At 43.6% G+C, this 15842-nt stretch overlaps 1 protein-coding gene across 1 annotated transcript in view; it reads left to right on the forward strand.

Annotated features, from left to right (window-relative positions):
• Positions 1-408: 408 nt before the first annotated feature.
• Positions 409-15842, forward strand: part of TRANK1 (tetratricopeptide repeat and ankyrin repeat containing 1) — a 119700-nt gene continuing 104266 nt past the window's right edge. The window contains exons 1-3 of the mRNA XM_089678254.1: positions 409-523; positions 6129-6279; positions 13483-13601. Of these exons, the coding sequence (XP_089534380.1) occupies positions 413-523; positions 6129-6279; positions 13483-13601 (381 nt within the window). The 5' untranslated portion in view covers positions 409-412. The remainder of the gene's footprint in view (positions 524-6128; positions 6280-13482; positions 13602-15842) is intronic.

Raw genomic sequence — 15842 nt, forward strand, 5'->3', positions numbered from 1 at the left:
ATGGCACCAGCGATCTGCTGATTGATGATGTAATGCTTTACAGGCTCCTGCAACCAAAAATAATAAATGCACATTTTTTACCTGCAAAAATGTGCATTTCTTATTTTTGATCAAAAGGTGAACTTATCCTTTTTAAAGTAAAGAAGTTTTGGCCGGAGTTACACTATAAACGCTGAGCCCATTGTTATGGCTGCTGTGTTCTCATAGGGAGATTTCCTTTTTTGACTTTTTTTCATCCATCCATTTATGCTAGCTAACTACTTACATGTAGCAATTATTCTACACGTACAGATTCTACATTCTCTTCTTTTTCACTGCATAAAAATCCTGGTGGTGCTCTTTAAGAAAAACAAAATCCCTTAAAAATTAAAATTTTGTTTTACTTTATTCTTTCAGTGACTACAGTAATCAAATGGCAGTACTTTGGAATAACCATGCTAATGCCTTCTTCAAACTCAGAAGATGGCAAGAGGCATATGCTTCAGCATTAGAGAGCCTTACTTTTAATCCATCTTTTGCTAAGGTATGTTTTGCTGATGTTTTGATTGTCTTGCTTTGTATTATCCAAAGAACTGTAAGTGTGTGTGTAAAAAAAAAAAAAAAAAGTACCGTATTTTTCGCTTCATAAGACGCACCTGACCATAAGACGCACCTAGGTTTTAGAGGCGAAAAACAAGAAAAAAAAATATTCTGAACCAATGGACTGCAGACATAGTACAGGGAATGACCAGAGACTGCGGACACAGTACAGGGAATGACCAGAGACTGCGGACACAGTACAGGGAATGACCAGAGACTGCGGACACAGTACAGGGGATGACCAGAGACTGCGGACACAGTACAGGAGATGACCAGAGACTGCGGACACAGTACAGGAGATGACCAGAGACTGCGGACACAGTACAGGAGATGACCAGAGACTGCGGACACAGTACAGGGAAAATACCAGGGACACAGTACAGATGACCAGAGACTGCAGACAGTGCAGGGGATGACCAGAGACTGCTGACCTTTAGGGAGGTAGGGGGAGCGGGTACCTGAATTTGACAGGTACCCGCTCCCACTTCCGCGGCGTTGTCTTTCTCTCTTCTTCCGGCGCCGGCTTCTCTGACAGCCGGGTGCCCACTGCGCATGCGCGAGAATCGCTGCGCTTTGTGAATGGCCCGGCGCCTTCTGAGACCTGTCCCAGAAAACACCTGGACCATTCACAAAGCGCAGCACATGCGCAGTGGACACCCGGCTGTCACAGAAGCCAGTGCGGGAAGACTGTGCAGTGCTGGAGCGAGGAACAGGTAAGGCCTTGCAGGAGATAACAGCTGAGCGGCCGGCCCGGTATTCTGACATGGTGGCGGCAGAAATACAGGACCGGTCGCTTTATATTCGCTCCATAAGATGCACTGACATTTTCCCCCCTTTTTTGGGGGGAAAAAAGTGCGTCTTATGGAGCGAAAAACACGGTATATATTGGAGCTTTCAGGGCCACAAAATAACAGGTGTATTTCTCAAAACCGTTCACAGTTGGCATGAGAACTTTGCATTAAAGTGGAAGGAGAATGATAAATGGTTTTAAGAATTTTTTACAAATAAATATCTGAAAAGTGTGGCGTACATTTGTATTCAGCCCCCCTGAGTCAATACTTTGTAGAACCACCTTTCACTGCAATTACAGCTGCAAGTCTTTTTGGGGATGTCTCTACCAGCTTTGCACATCTAGAGAGTGAAATTTTTGTCCATTCTGCTTTGTAAAATAGCTCAAGCTCTGTTGGATTGGATGGCGAGCGTCTGTGAACAGCAATTTTCAAGTCTTGCCACAGATTCTCAATTTGGATTTAGGTCTGGACTTTGACTGGGCCATTCCAACTACATGAATATGCTTTAATCTAAACCATTCCATTGTAGGTCTGGCTGTATGTTTAGGGTGGTTGTCCTGCTGGAAGGTGAACCTCCGCCCCAGTCTCAAGTCTTTTGCAGACTCTAACAGGTTTATTTCTTATATTGCCCTGTATTTGGCTCCATCCATCTTCCCATCAACTCTGACCAGCTTCGTTGTCCCTGTGGAAGAAAAGCTTCCTTGCTGCCATCACCATGTTTCACAGTGGGGATGGTGTGTTCAGGGTGATGTGCAGTGTTAGTTTTCCCACACACAGCGTTTTTGCTTTTAGGCCAACAAATTCAACTTTAGTCTCATCTGACCAGGGCCCCTTCTTCCACATGTTCGCTGTGTCCCCCACATGGCTACTCATAAACTGCAAACAGGATTTCTTATGGCTTACTTTCAACAATGGCTTTCTTATTACCACTCTTCCATAAAGGCCAGATTTGTGGAGTGCATGACTAATAGTTGTCCTGTGGACAGATTCTCCCACCTGAGTTGTGGATCTCTGCAGCTCCTCCGGAGTTACCATGGGCCTCTTGGCTGCTTCTCTGATTAATGCTCTCCTTGCCAGGCCTGTCAGTTTAGGTGGACGGCCATGTCTTGGTAGGTTTGCAGTTGTGCCGTACTCTTTCCATTTTCAGAAGATTGAGTGAAAACAGTGCTGCTTCAGATTTTCAAAGCTTGGGATATTTTTTATAACCTAACCCTTCTTTAAACTTCCCGACAACTTTATCCCTGACCTGTCTGGTGTGTTCCTTGGCCTTCATGATGCTCTTTGTTCACTAATGTTCTTTAACAAACCACTGAGAGCTTCACAGAACAGCTGTATTTATACTGAGAATAAATTACACACAGGTGGACTCTATTTACTAATTAGGTGACTTCTGAAGGCAATTTTTCCACTAGATTTTAGTTAAGGGTATCAGAGGGGGCTGATCCACGCCACACTTTTCAGATACTTATTTATAAAAATTTTTGAAAACCATTTTTCATTTTCCTTCCACTTCACAACTATGTGCCACTTTTGTTTTGGTCTATCATGTAAAATCTCAATAAAATACATTTAAATTTTTGGTTGTAACATGACAAAATGTGAAAAATTTCAAGGGGTATAAATACTTTTTCAAGGCACTGTACCTGAGCCTCATGTCGATTCAGTGATGTCCACAAAAGCCTCGGTTCTCCAGGGACTCTCTCAGCCAATCAGGAGAGGGAGGGGGCAGGGTTGAGCCATGGCTCTGTGTATGAATGGACACACATAGCCGCAACTTGGGAGCGTGCATGCTTGGGTGCCCCCATAGTAAGCACCCAACAGGAGGGAGGGCCCAGGACCGCCAGCGGGGGGACCCAAGAAGGGGAGGATCCGGGCTGCTCTGTGCAAGACCACTGCACAGAGCAGGTAAGTATGACAGGTTTGTTATTTAAAAAAAAAAAATAAGACTTTAGTATCACTTTAAGGTGTGATTATAGTGATGAGGGAAAGGTGGGACAGCAGTTAGTTGGATTTTATACTATACTGTAGGTACCATTGAATTTACAATACTTGTAACTAAGACAGTAGTTACAACATTTTCCTTTAAAGCACCAAAGTAACCCCCAGTTACCATATAGGTGGCAAATCCCTTTGGAGCCTGCTAAAAGTAATTGTGGGGCTTTTCAGCTCAGATCACTTTTTTTTTTTTTTTTTTTCTTTTCAAAAGAAGACAGCCCACAGCTGAACTTATTTCTATCTTAAAGCGGTATTATATTACGCTCAAAAACAAAATTGTAATATACTGCAGCTTACCATTTATTAGATGTGGTGGCTGCATTCATTTTCTTCTTTCAGGCTTTTGACCTTTATTTTCACCTGGTAATCTGGCCATTAGCACACCTCTTGTATTGAGGTCCCTATCCACTGGATGAAGGAGCAACATAGACACCTTTTGGAAAGCAGCATTGTCAGTCTGGGGGGAGTGGAGTGTTAGATGTACTAGCAGACAAATTGAAGCCAGACTCCAGCTAACACTTTGTAAGCAGCTATGGCAAATATTTTGTTCCCGTTTCGGATAACTGTTTTACATAAATAAAAGCTGATCATTGTAAGCACCCCATGTCGGTGGTAAATTGTTTGTCTTAATCCTCTAACTGCTATATTTTGTAGAACAGCTTGATCTGTTGAAAAACCAGACTACAAAAGAAAGAGCCCCCAAAAAAAAAACTAATGTAAACATTACATATTAGAATTGGTAAGCTGCATTATCATGTTTGGCTTTTGTACCTCTTTAATACGGTATTTTCCGGCGTATGAGGTGACTGGGTGTATAAGACGACCCCCTAATTTTCCAGATAAAACATAGGTTTTGGGCTATACTCGTTGTATAAGACTACCCCCCTTCCAAGGCAACACCATTTAAAAACATCAGATTTTTTAATTGAAATGGTTATGACTTACCGGTACTTAAAATCCTTCAATATCCTCATGTTCATCCTCTGACATCATAAGTTCATGAATGACATCTTGTGATACATTTGTAAGACATCATCATATGGATCAAATTCCAAATCAGATGGTTACCGCTGGATGTGCGGTAATACGGTAGCTTCGGCTACATACAGTATACAGTATATATACAGCCCGCTGGATGTGCGGTAATACGGCGGCTTCAGCTACATACAGTATATATACAGCCCGCTGGATGTGCGGTAATACGGCAGCTTCAGCTACATACAGTATATATATAGCCCGCTGGATGTGTGGTAATACGGCAGCTTCGGCTACATACGGTATACAGTATATATACAGCCTGCTGGATGTGCGGTAATACGGCAGCTTCGGCTACATACAGTATACAGTATATATACAGCCCGCTGGATGTGCGGTAATACGGTGGCTTCGGCTACATACAGTATACGGTATATATACAGCCCGCTGGATGTGCGGTAATACGGTGGCTTCGGCTACATACGGTATACAGTATATATACAGCCCGCTGGATGTGCGGTAATACGGTAGCTTCGGCTACATACAGTATACGGTATATATACAGCCCGCTGGATGTGCGGTAATACGGTGGCTTCGGCTACATACAGTATATATACAGCCCGCTGGATGTGCAGTAATACGGCAGCTTCGGCTACATACAGTATACGGTATATATACAGCCCGCTGGATGTGCGGTAATACGGTGGCTTCGGCTACATACAGTATATATACAGCCCGCTGGATGTGCAGTAATGTACATACAGTATACCGCGCTGAGCCAAGCTGGCTCAAAACAAATGTCCCTATGAGAGATTAATCTGTCAGCCCGCTGGATGTGCGGTATATACAGTATACTGCGCTGAGCCAAGCGGTTTCAAAACGTACCGGTACGTCCCTACTGTAATCAGCCCGCTGGATGCGTGTATGTACGGTAGCTGCGGCTACATACAGTATACACTGGACCAATCACGGCTAGCGATGTATTCTACTAATGAATACAAAGCCTGCTCGGATTGGCTGAGGTTGTGACATCATCAGCCCACCTCTCTGACTCAGCCAATCCGAGCAGGCTTTGTATTCATTAATAGAATACATCACTCACCGTGATTGGCCCAGTGTATACTGTATGTAGCCGCAGCTACCATACATACACGCATCCAGTGGGCTGTAGGTACCACACATCCAGCCAGCTTGACCCAAACAAACTCAAGGTTCACATTTTATACCCCGTGTATAAGACGACCCCCAATTTTTGGGGTATATTTTTAAGTACAAAAAGTAGTCTTATACGCCAGAAAATACTGAAATCCTGCATATCAGAACATGTCTGGTGGTCAAAGGGTTAAAGTGATTCTTCTAGAGGGCCAAACAAGTATACATCAAACATTTTCTGTAGTGATGTAGGGGTTGACAGAAGGAACCATAGAGAGCGAGGAGGAGGGGCGTGGAGGATTCCGACACTCCATGTCCAATGTGCAAATTCTTCAAAGCCGCTTACCTTAGTGGCTAAGGATAGCTTCAAAGAGGCAGGCAATGGACCAATAAGCACAAAGTCTCTTCCTTTACAGGACAATTTTGGTTTTATAATTTACCCTCTTCCTCCTTCCTTCTACCCTTCCTCTGCTGTCAGGGTTGCTTTAAGTAATTTCAGACCTTTTTATTTATTGGTTATGCCTAGACATTAGTTTTGTGCATTTTATAGTAAGGCTGATTTACATATGTTTTGGATCTTATATGTGGGTCTATAAATCTTTGTAATAATGGAGATAACTACTGTTGCCATTACAGGCTTATTTCCGTGCTGGACATTCTTTGTTGATGTTACATAACATACATGATGCCTTGAGTATGTTTATGAATGGCCTTATGAACCTACAAGGCAGGGAGGAACCCAGAGATGTAGTAGACTTTCTGCATGCCATCTTCAAGACTTTCGAAGGTATTGCATTTGCTTTTTAACTTGCATTGTATAGGCTTTGCCATTGTAAATGGGTGTAATTGAGCAAGGAATGGAATGGTAAGTGTTCATGACAGGGGCGGACTGACCATTTGTAAACTCGGGCACTGCCTGGGGTCATTAGGGGGCCCCATGAGATGCCCCTGGTACCTTTTTCATAGGCTTTTTTGAGTTTGGGCAAGGACACAGGGGCCCCATGATCCCCTATTGCCCGGGGGCCCCATGAGTTGTCAGCCCGCCCCTGGTTCATGATGATGTGCATGTTAATACGACTATCTGTTATGTAAAATAAAGCAAGGTAGAACAGACCGATGGGGCCACCCATTGAGGTTTAGAAATCCATTTGTTATATTTAATATTTTACAGGCTGCTAAATAGTTGGTGCTAATACTAATTTGTAGGAAATACTATAGTAGAGCAATGATCCTGAAAGTTATTCAATTGCCTTTTTAGATCTGGAAGGATTTTTGTTCTTATCAAGTATGCTTTACTGCTTGTGTGATCAATTGTAACAATAAGATTTTTTTTTTTTTTTTGGCTGAGCATAATGGACACGTTTTCTTTGTTTTTCAACCTGTGTAAAGAATCCGAATTCCTTTCTCTTTCATTACACAGTTACAGTACAACAGGGACTCTCATGTCTTCAAATTCATGCATAATGTAAAGCAATAAAAAACCAAGTTACTAATATTGCATGTAATGTACCAAAAAAGATGGACCGTGCAAATTTACCACAAGATTGTTTAGTAGTAAATTAAATAAATATATTGCGTTTTGCAGACTTTCTCTCGCGCCTTTACGCTAAACCAGATCCCTTCTCTGTGGCTCAGGCAGAGGCATTTTTTCAAGACCTCCACCTTCCTGGACTATCTGAGGCAGCGCAGAAGGCCCTCTATGCCGGTGTCAGCGCACCAGAAGTGCTACAAGCTATTAAATCTCTACGGTCCACCGTGGCCCCAGGTCCAGATGGCTTTTCCGGCCTCTACTATAAGAAATTTGCAACCCTGTTAGCACCCTTCTTGGCTGATTATTTTAATGAGTTACGACAGGGCTCCTTGCCCTCTCCAGACGTGCTTAGAGCTCATATCAGTCTTTTACCTCAAGCATCATACTTAGACAAGATGTTGAGGTAAAATCAAAGAAATAGCTGTTTATTTAAACCCAGACACATACTTTATATCCCCAGGAGGACAATCCCTTCTTGGGGATATTGGCATAGACGTACAACCAGTTAAAAACATGACATAGAAAATTTTAAACATTAATTGAATTAAAGTGTTACTAAACCCAGGACCCTGCATTCACCCTATATCTGGGCCATCACAGAACATGGAATTGCAATTGGAAATGCAATTATTTTAGTAAATATAAACTGAAATACTTTTTCTCATTAGCAGTTAGAGCAGTCTTGTGACTTCTATCAGTGTTCAGCAGAGCACTTGTTAAAGTTTCTAGGAGGAGTTTTCTTTCTGCTCAAGGAGGATTCAGAACCCCTGACCTCTGTCTGGACAGTTTTGATTGTCCCTGAGCTGATCACATACACTCTCCCAAGAAAACCCCCCACCAAAACCTCTCTAGCAGTACACACCAAACTGAGCATGTGCAGAGTGTCTCCACACGATGTGTCTTATCAGGAGATAAGAGGGGGGCACTGAAAGACGGGGAGGATCAGATAAGTCAGGATCAAACAGCATTTTTATACAATGCAGAGGATTAGCCCCTTAGGTTCCACAGTGAGTATAATAAGCATGCATTACTGCATATACAGACTGATTGTACTTGTATGGGTTTAGTAACACTTTATCAGCTAGGCACCTAGAAGAGTCTTATCAGTGTGGCTAGAAGTCACAAGAATTCCCCATTCTGCCTCCCTTATTGTTGACATGTTTTCCAGCATATAGATAAGTCTTGATTAGTCAGGGCACGCACACCAGGATGCCCAGAAACCGTTCCACAGCCCCCGATACATAAAGCATATTAAACCACTCTTTTTTTTTTTTTTTTTTTTTAAATATCCCGCTCCAGATCCAGTTTGGATCAACGTTACCAAGTGGCACATCTTCAGTGGAAATAATATAAAAAGTTAATAATATAAAGTTAGTAGTAGCCTGGGCAAAAGTTGCATTACGCAGCTCTCAAGGACCAGATAAGAAGCATGTCCAAGAAGAGTTCCATATCCTCGTTCGAGGAATGTGCGTCTGCACGATCTGTTTGACATAATGTTCCTGCAGATGCACTACTGTTCTGAGGACTTCCTGGCCGCATAATCCCGGTAGATACTCTCGGCCAGTCAAAGGGTTTCTGGACCTAGCTTTCCTCCATGCTCTGATCGTGAGAAGCAGAGAATATCCCTGGTGTCCTCCATGGGCCGTAATACAGTCAGGTCCATAAATATTGGGACATCTACACAATTCTAACATTTTTGGCTCTATACACCACAATGGATTTGAAATGAAACAAACAAGATGTGCTTTACCTGCAGACTGTCAGCTTTAATTTGAGGGTATTTACATCCAAATCAGGTGAATGGTGTAGGAATTACAACAGTGCCTCCCACTTGTTAAGGGACCAAAAGTAATGGGACAATTGGCTTCTCAGCTATTCCATGGCCAGGTGTGTGTTATTCCCTCATTATCCCAATTACAATGAGCAGATAAAAGGTCCAGAGTTCATTTCAAGTGTGCTATTTGCATTTGGAATCTGTTGCTGTCAACTCTCAAGTTGAGATCCAAAGAGCTGTCCCTATCAGTGAAGCAAGCCATCGTTAGGCTGAAAAAACAAAACAAACCCATCAGAGAGATAGGAAAAACATTAGCTGTGGCCAAAACAACTGCTTGGAACATTCTTAAAAAGAAGGAACGCACCGGTGAGCTCAGCAACACCAAAAGACCCGGAAGACCACGGAAAACAACTGTGGTGGATGACCGAAGAATTCTTTCCCTGGTGCAGAAAACACCCTTCACAACAGTTGGCCAGATCAAGAACACTCTCCAGGAGGTAGGTGTATGTGTGTCAAAGTCAACAATCAAGAGAAGACTTCACCAGAGTGAATACAGAGGGTTCACCACAAGATGGAAACCATTGGTGAGCCTCAAAAACAGGAAGGCCAGATTAGAGTTTGCCAAACGACATCTAAAAAAGCCTTCACAGTTCTGGAACAACATCCTATGGACAGATGAGACCGACATCAACTTTTACCAGAGTGATGGGAAGAGAAGAGTATGGAGAAGGAAAGGAACTGCTCATGATCCTAAGCATACCACCTCATCAGTGAAGCATGGTGGTGGTAGTGTCATGGCGTGGGCATGTATGGCTGCCAATGGAACTGCTTCTCTTGTATTTATTGATGATGTGACTGCTGACAAAAGCAGCCGGATGAATTCTGAAGTGTTTCGGGAATATTATCTGCTCATATTCAGCCAAATGCTTCACAACTCATTGGACGCTTCACAGTGCAGATGGACAATGACCCAAAGCAGACTGCAAAAGCAACCAAAGAGTTTTTTAAGGGAAAGAAGTGGAATGTTATGCAATGGCCAAGTCAATCACCTGACCTGAATCCGATTGAGCATTTCACTTGCTGAAGACAAAACCTGAAGGGAAAATGCCCCAAGAACAAGCAGGAACTGAAGACAGTTGCAGTAGAGGCCTGGCAGAGCATCACCAGGGATGAAACCCAGCGTCTGGGGATGTCCAGACTTCAGGCTGTAATTGACTGCAAAGGATTTGCCACCAAGTATTAAAAAGTGAAAGTTTGATTTATGATTATTATTCTGTCCCATTACTTTTGGTCCCTTAACAAGTGGGAGGCACATATGCAAACTGTTGTAATTCCTACACCGTTCACCTGATTTGGATGTAAATACCCTCAAATTAAAGCTGACAGTCTGCAGTTAAAGCACATCTTGTTTGTTTCATTTCAAATCCATTGTGGTGGTGTATAGAGCCAAAAATGTTAGAATTGTGTCTATGTCCCAATATTTATGGAACTGACTGTAAGTAGGAAGAAGGATAGCCCATAGTCCCCCAGCCCCCACCCTTCCCAAATGCCCCTGTCCCAGTTGGGTCTGTCACAATAAGTATTATCTTTTTTTTTAGGTTTGGTTTTTCCTAAAGCGTTTCTTCTTATGAGGCAGGGTCTCTTTAACAGTTATGACTCAAATTACTTCTTTTTAATGTTGTTTAGACAAACTGTAATGCACAGTAAAATCAGCACCTGGCAAGTCTGTAATAGCCAGTTATGGTGTATACATGATCGGGAACCACAGATTTACAATCGCTAGTTTTAGGCGCAACTATCCGTTTTAGGACTAGAAGTGCGCACCTCTTCTGAAGCAGAATGTAAATGAATATTTTCTCAGTATGCAGCACTGGGCCTTATAGCGTTCTTCTACAGAGTAGATTTGTGAAGGAGTTGAACCTTGTCCACACCGGAAGCAGCCCTTTCTGTCTGTCTAAAAAGTTATCCATGAAAGGTTGACAGGCGGCAGGGAGGCATCAGGTGTACAGCCCGGAGCAGCTGCATGTTATTTTGGATGGGTGTTCAGTGAGCAGTAAAACCGCAGCTCAGTTGTCTGTCTTTAATGTTCCCTGGCTGCTCATGTGAACAAAACCCTACCTTACTTGAGAAAAAAGCATGAGCGTTTGCAGAAGCAAATACTTTATCCCTTTTTCTGCTGGGAAGCAGAATTTTCTTCAACTAAAATAAGGGCTCGTTCACACTTGACTGTTTTACCAACTCTTGCCAAACGCCCCTATAGCGTTTGGCAAGCGTTGGTCCGGCGTTTGCGGAGCGTTTTTTAACGCTCGGCAAACGCCACATGCACGGTTCAGCGGCGGTTGCTAGGCATTTGCCGAGCGTTAAAAACGCCCCACAAACGCCTATAATGAAGTTTGGATGGTGTTACCGCTCCGTAACGGCCGGCGTTTGCAGAGCGGCACCATAGACTAGAATAGGAGGAATCAACGCCTCCTGACTCGACCAGAGGCGTCCGTTTTGCTGCACCGCGCTGCTACCGCTCCCGTTAGAACAGCACCATGTGCTGCAATGGGCAGAATTGTCCGAGGCATTTGGGAAGCGGTAAAAACGCTTCCCAAACGCCTTTCTGCTGCTTGAAAACAAGGCTAGTGTGAACGTAGCCTAAGAGTGGGTCTCTCATCAGCGTGAGTGACAACTTTTTCTTTGTCTTCCCCTATTTATCCACCTCTCCACCCAGCCTCCCGCCCTCCTTCAACCCCTCAACCCTCCCCTCCCCTGACCTCATAGCCGCACTACCCCCCACTATCCCTAATGCCCCGCACATCATCACCTCCCCAACACTCCGCTCCTTCAGCCCCACTACCCCCGAGGAGGTCTCTAAGGTCTTCACTGAAGCCTGCCTCACCACCTGCCCCCTGGACCCTATCCCCTCACAGCTCCTTCAGTCACCCCCCCCCCCTCCATCATTCGCTCCCTCACCCACATCTTCAATCTCTCCCTCTCCATCGGCACCTTCCCCTCCCCTCTAAAGCACGCACATATCACCCCCATACTCAAAAAACCCTCCCTTGACCCCACTAACCTTAACAACCTTAGACCCATCTCCTTGTTGCCCTTCACTTCCAAGCTCCTTGAGCGCCTGGTCTACAATCGCCTAAGCACCCACCTCACTGATAACAACCTCCTTGACCCCCTACAGTCTGGCTTCCTACCCCTGCACTCCACCGAAACCGCCCTACTTAAAATCGCCAACAACCTGCTAACCGCCAAAGCCAATGGCCACTATTCTATCCTCCTGCTCCTCGACCTCTCCGCGGCCTTCGACACTGTTGACCACCCTCTCCTCCTTGCCAAACTGCACTCCCTTGGCATCAAGGACGCTGCTCTCTCCTGGTTCTCCTTCTACCTTTCTTAACACTCCTTCAGCGTCACCTACAACACTGCCACCTCCCCCTCCCTCCGGGTCCCCCAAGGCTCTGTCCTCGGGCCCCTCCTCTTCTCCATCTATACCTCCTCCCTTGGAAAACTTATTCACTCCCACGGCTTCAATTACCACCTCTATGCCGACGACACCCAAATTTACCTCTCCATCCCCCCACCTCACCCCCTCACTCTCTGCCCACATCTCCCACCTCCTAAACGACATATCAGACTGGATGTCGCTCCATTTCCTCAAACTTAACCTATCCAAAATTAAGCTCCTGGTCTTCCCCCCCCCCCCCCCCCCATCCTCTCCAGCTCAACTAACAACACCACCATCTCTCCCACCCCACACGCCAAAGTCCTGGGTGTCACCCTGGACTCTGACCTCTCCTTCCTACCCCACATCCAACTGCTATCTAGATCTTGCAGGCTCCACTTCCGCAACATCTCCAAGATACGCACATTCCTCACCCCAGACACCACCAAACAACTCGTGCACTCCCTCATCATCTCACGTCTGGACTATTGCAATTACCTTCTCACTGGCCTACCCAAACGAAAGCTATCCCCACTCCAGTCGATCCTCAACTCAGCGGCTAGACTCATCCACCTCACCAACCGCTCCACATCTGCCTCCCCCCTCTGCCAATCCCTTCCTTGGCTTCCGATTGCCCAACGCATCAAATTCAAGCTGCTAACCCTGACCTACAAGGCCATTCACAATGCCGCCCCGAACTACATAACTGATCTGATACCCAAATACTACCCTACCCATGCCCTCCACTCCTCACAGGACCTCCTACTCTCTAGCTCCCTTGTCTCCTCCTCCCACGCCCGGTTGCAGAACTTCTCCAGGACTTCCCACATCCTCTGGAACTCCCTTCCCCAATCCATCAGACTGTCACCTACCCTCCTCACCTTCAGGTGCACCCTGAAAACCCTCCTCTTCAGGGAAGCCTACCCCAACCTCACCTAACACCTGACCACACCTAACAACTAACCTCCTCCACTCCTCCCACCACTCCATCCCCCACAGCCATCTCCTCCTGTGCCACCTTCCCCTCCCTCCTAGATTGTAAGCTCGAAAGAGCAGGGCCCTCGTGTATTGTATTGTTACTGTCTTGTCTCATGTTCTGTCCCCCTTGCTACTGTACAGCGCTGAGCATACCCTTTGGCACTATATAAATACTGTATAATAATAATTTTTCACTTTTTTATTTTGGTTGTTTCTTTTTTTTTTTTTTATTAACTCCTTTTTTTTTTTTTTTTTATATATTTTTTAGCGGGAGGTGGAGACTACATTTTGTTCAGAGAAGCATACAATGCTGTCTTGAGAGCAGGATTTAACAGGGATATCTGGAAAATGGTCATTTCTAAACTTGTGAAAGAAAATATGTATCCGGTAAGGTTTTGTTTTTTTTCTATTTTTCCAGGATAATGATGTTTCTAAATTGGTTTATAGTTAACGTTAAAGGTTTTTGCACATAATGCTTTGCTTTTAAAGCAACTTCCTTTTGCCCAGGGGACATCCTAAACCCGATTTTTACGCAACTGTACGTAATTGTATGCTTGAAAACTGATAGATTCCTCTTCCCTGAACAGCTGCTAGGGGTACACATGACACGGAATGCGAGTCTACACATTTGTTTTCCTTAACCACTTGCCCTCCAGAGGATTTAACCCCCCTTCCTGACCAGGTCATTTTTTGCTGTTCGCCACTGCACTATTTCAACTGGTAATTGCGCGGTCGTGCAATGGTGTACCCAAACAAAATTTATGTCCTTTTTTTCACACAAATAGAGCTTTCTTTTGGTGGTATTTTTTGCGCTATAAACAAAAAAAAGACCGAAAATTTTGAAAAAAAAAACCCAATTGAGTACTGTCCGTGAAACTTTTTTTTATTTGCACGAACATACAATTTTGAGGACCTCAAAATTTGTTTGTTAGTGCAAATAAAAAAAGTATCACGGACAGTACTCAATTGTTTCTGCCGCAAATGCACTAATATGGCTACAATCACCTCAAGCGAAAAACCCCCCCAATATTTTTCACTTTTGGTTATAAAAAATATCCAATAAACTCAAAGTTAGTCATAAATGTAGGCTAAAATGTATTCTCCTACATGTCTTTCATTAAAAAAATCTCATTACATGTATATTAATTGGTTTGTGTGAAAGTTATAGCGTCTACAAACTATGGTATATATATTGGAATTTACGTAGCTTTTACTTTCTGACTGCCTATCATATTTCTTGAGGTGCTTAAATGCCAGGGAAGTACAACCAACCCCCCCAAATTACCACTTTTTGGACAGTAGACACCCCAAGGATTCTGCAGAGAGGCATGTTGAGTCCATGGAACATTTTATTTTTTGCCACAAATTCTTGGAATATAACTTTTTTTTTTTTTTACACATATTTGTCACTTTAATGATATATTGCTCATGCATGCCATGGGTATATGTGGAATAACACCCCAAAACACATTCTGTTACTTCTTCTAAGTATGGGGATACCACATGTGAGAGACTTGTAGCCTAGCTACATACAAGCCCCCAAAATCCAACGACCACCTCCAGGCTTTCAAAGGGCATATTTCCTCATATTGCTTCCCCACTACCTATTACAGTTTCGGAGGCTCTAAAATGCCAGGATAATACAACCCCCCCCCCCAAATGACCCCTTTTTGGAAAGTAGACATCCCAAGGAATTTAATAAGAGGCATGGTGAGTATTTTACAGATATCATTTTGTCACAGGCTTTTGAAAAACAAAAAAAGGAAAAAATTAATTTTTTGTTTTCTTTCTTCATTTTCCAAGAACACGTGGCAACAAATGAGATCTGCAAAACACTCACCGTGCCTCTTAGCAAATACCTTGGGGTGTCTACTTTCCAAAAAGGGGTCATTCAGAGGGGTTGCTTCTACTATCCTGGCATTTCAGGGCCAACATTAGAAGCTTATGCCACACGTCACCCACTCTTTAAGACATTTTCTGACACTTTTTGTTCACATGAAAAAACAGTTTTTTTTGCTAGAAAATTACTTTGAGGCCCTAGAGAATAAAGCAGTGGGTGTTGACATTTTTTATGTCACACAGTATTTGCGCAGCAATTATTTATTTATTTTTTTTCTAAAGCAAATCTTTTGGGAAAAATACACTTTTTAGAATTTTAATGCACAAAAACACAATATATTGCCCAATTGTTTGATAAAATATAAAAGATGATATTACACTAAGTAAATGGATACCAAACATGACATGCTTTAAAATTGTGCATGCCCGTGCAATGGCAACAAAGTACATACATTTTTATTATCGATTAGGTGATGCTTTAAAAGCCTTTTTATTTTTTAATCACTTTTAATGCTATCACAGGGAATGCAAATATCCCCTATAACTTCAATGGGCATTGTCATAGATTCTTTTTGGAGAAATCTGGGGTCTTTCAGACTCAAGATATCTCCTCTACCCTTACATTCTCTAATCTCACTAAGATCGGTGTGATCAGATGCTTCACCTGACTGATGCAGTAGGTACTATCCTGCATTTGAAAGGTTAGCCTGCTGTTCAGAGGCCAGGGCCTGTTAGTGCCCCTACAGCTGCTCTGACCTTCCTGCTGCACTCGTGATTTCAGCTGTTCCT

This window comes from Staurois parvus, unplaced genomic scaffold (genome assembly GCF_062004578.1).
Source record: "Staurois parvus isolate SC_StPar_1 unplaced genomic scaffold, SC_StPar_1.0 ptg000201l, whole genome shotgun sequence".
Lineage (NCBI taxonomy): Eukaryota > Metazoa > Chordata > Amphibia > Anura > Ranidae > Staurois > Staurois parvus.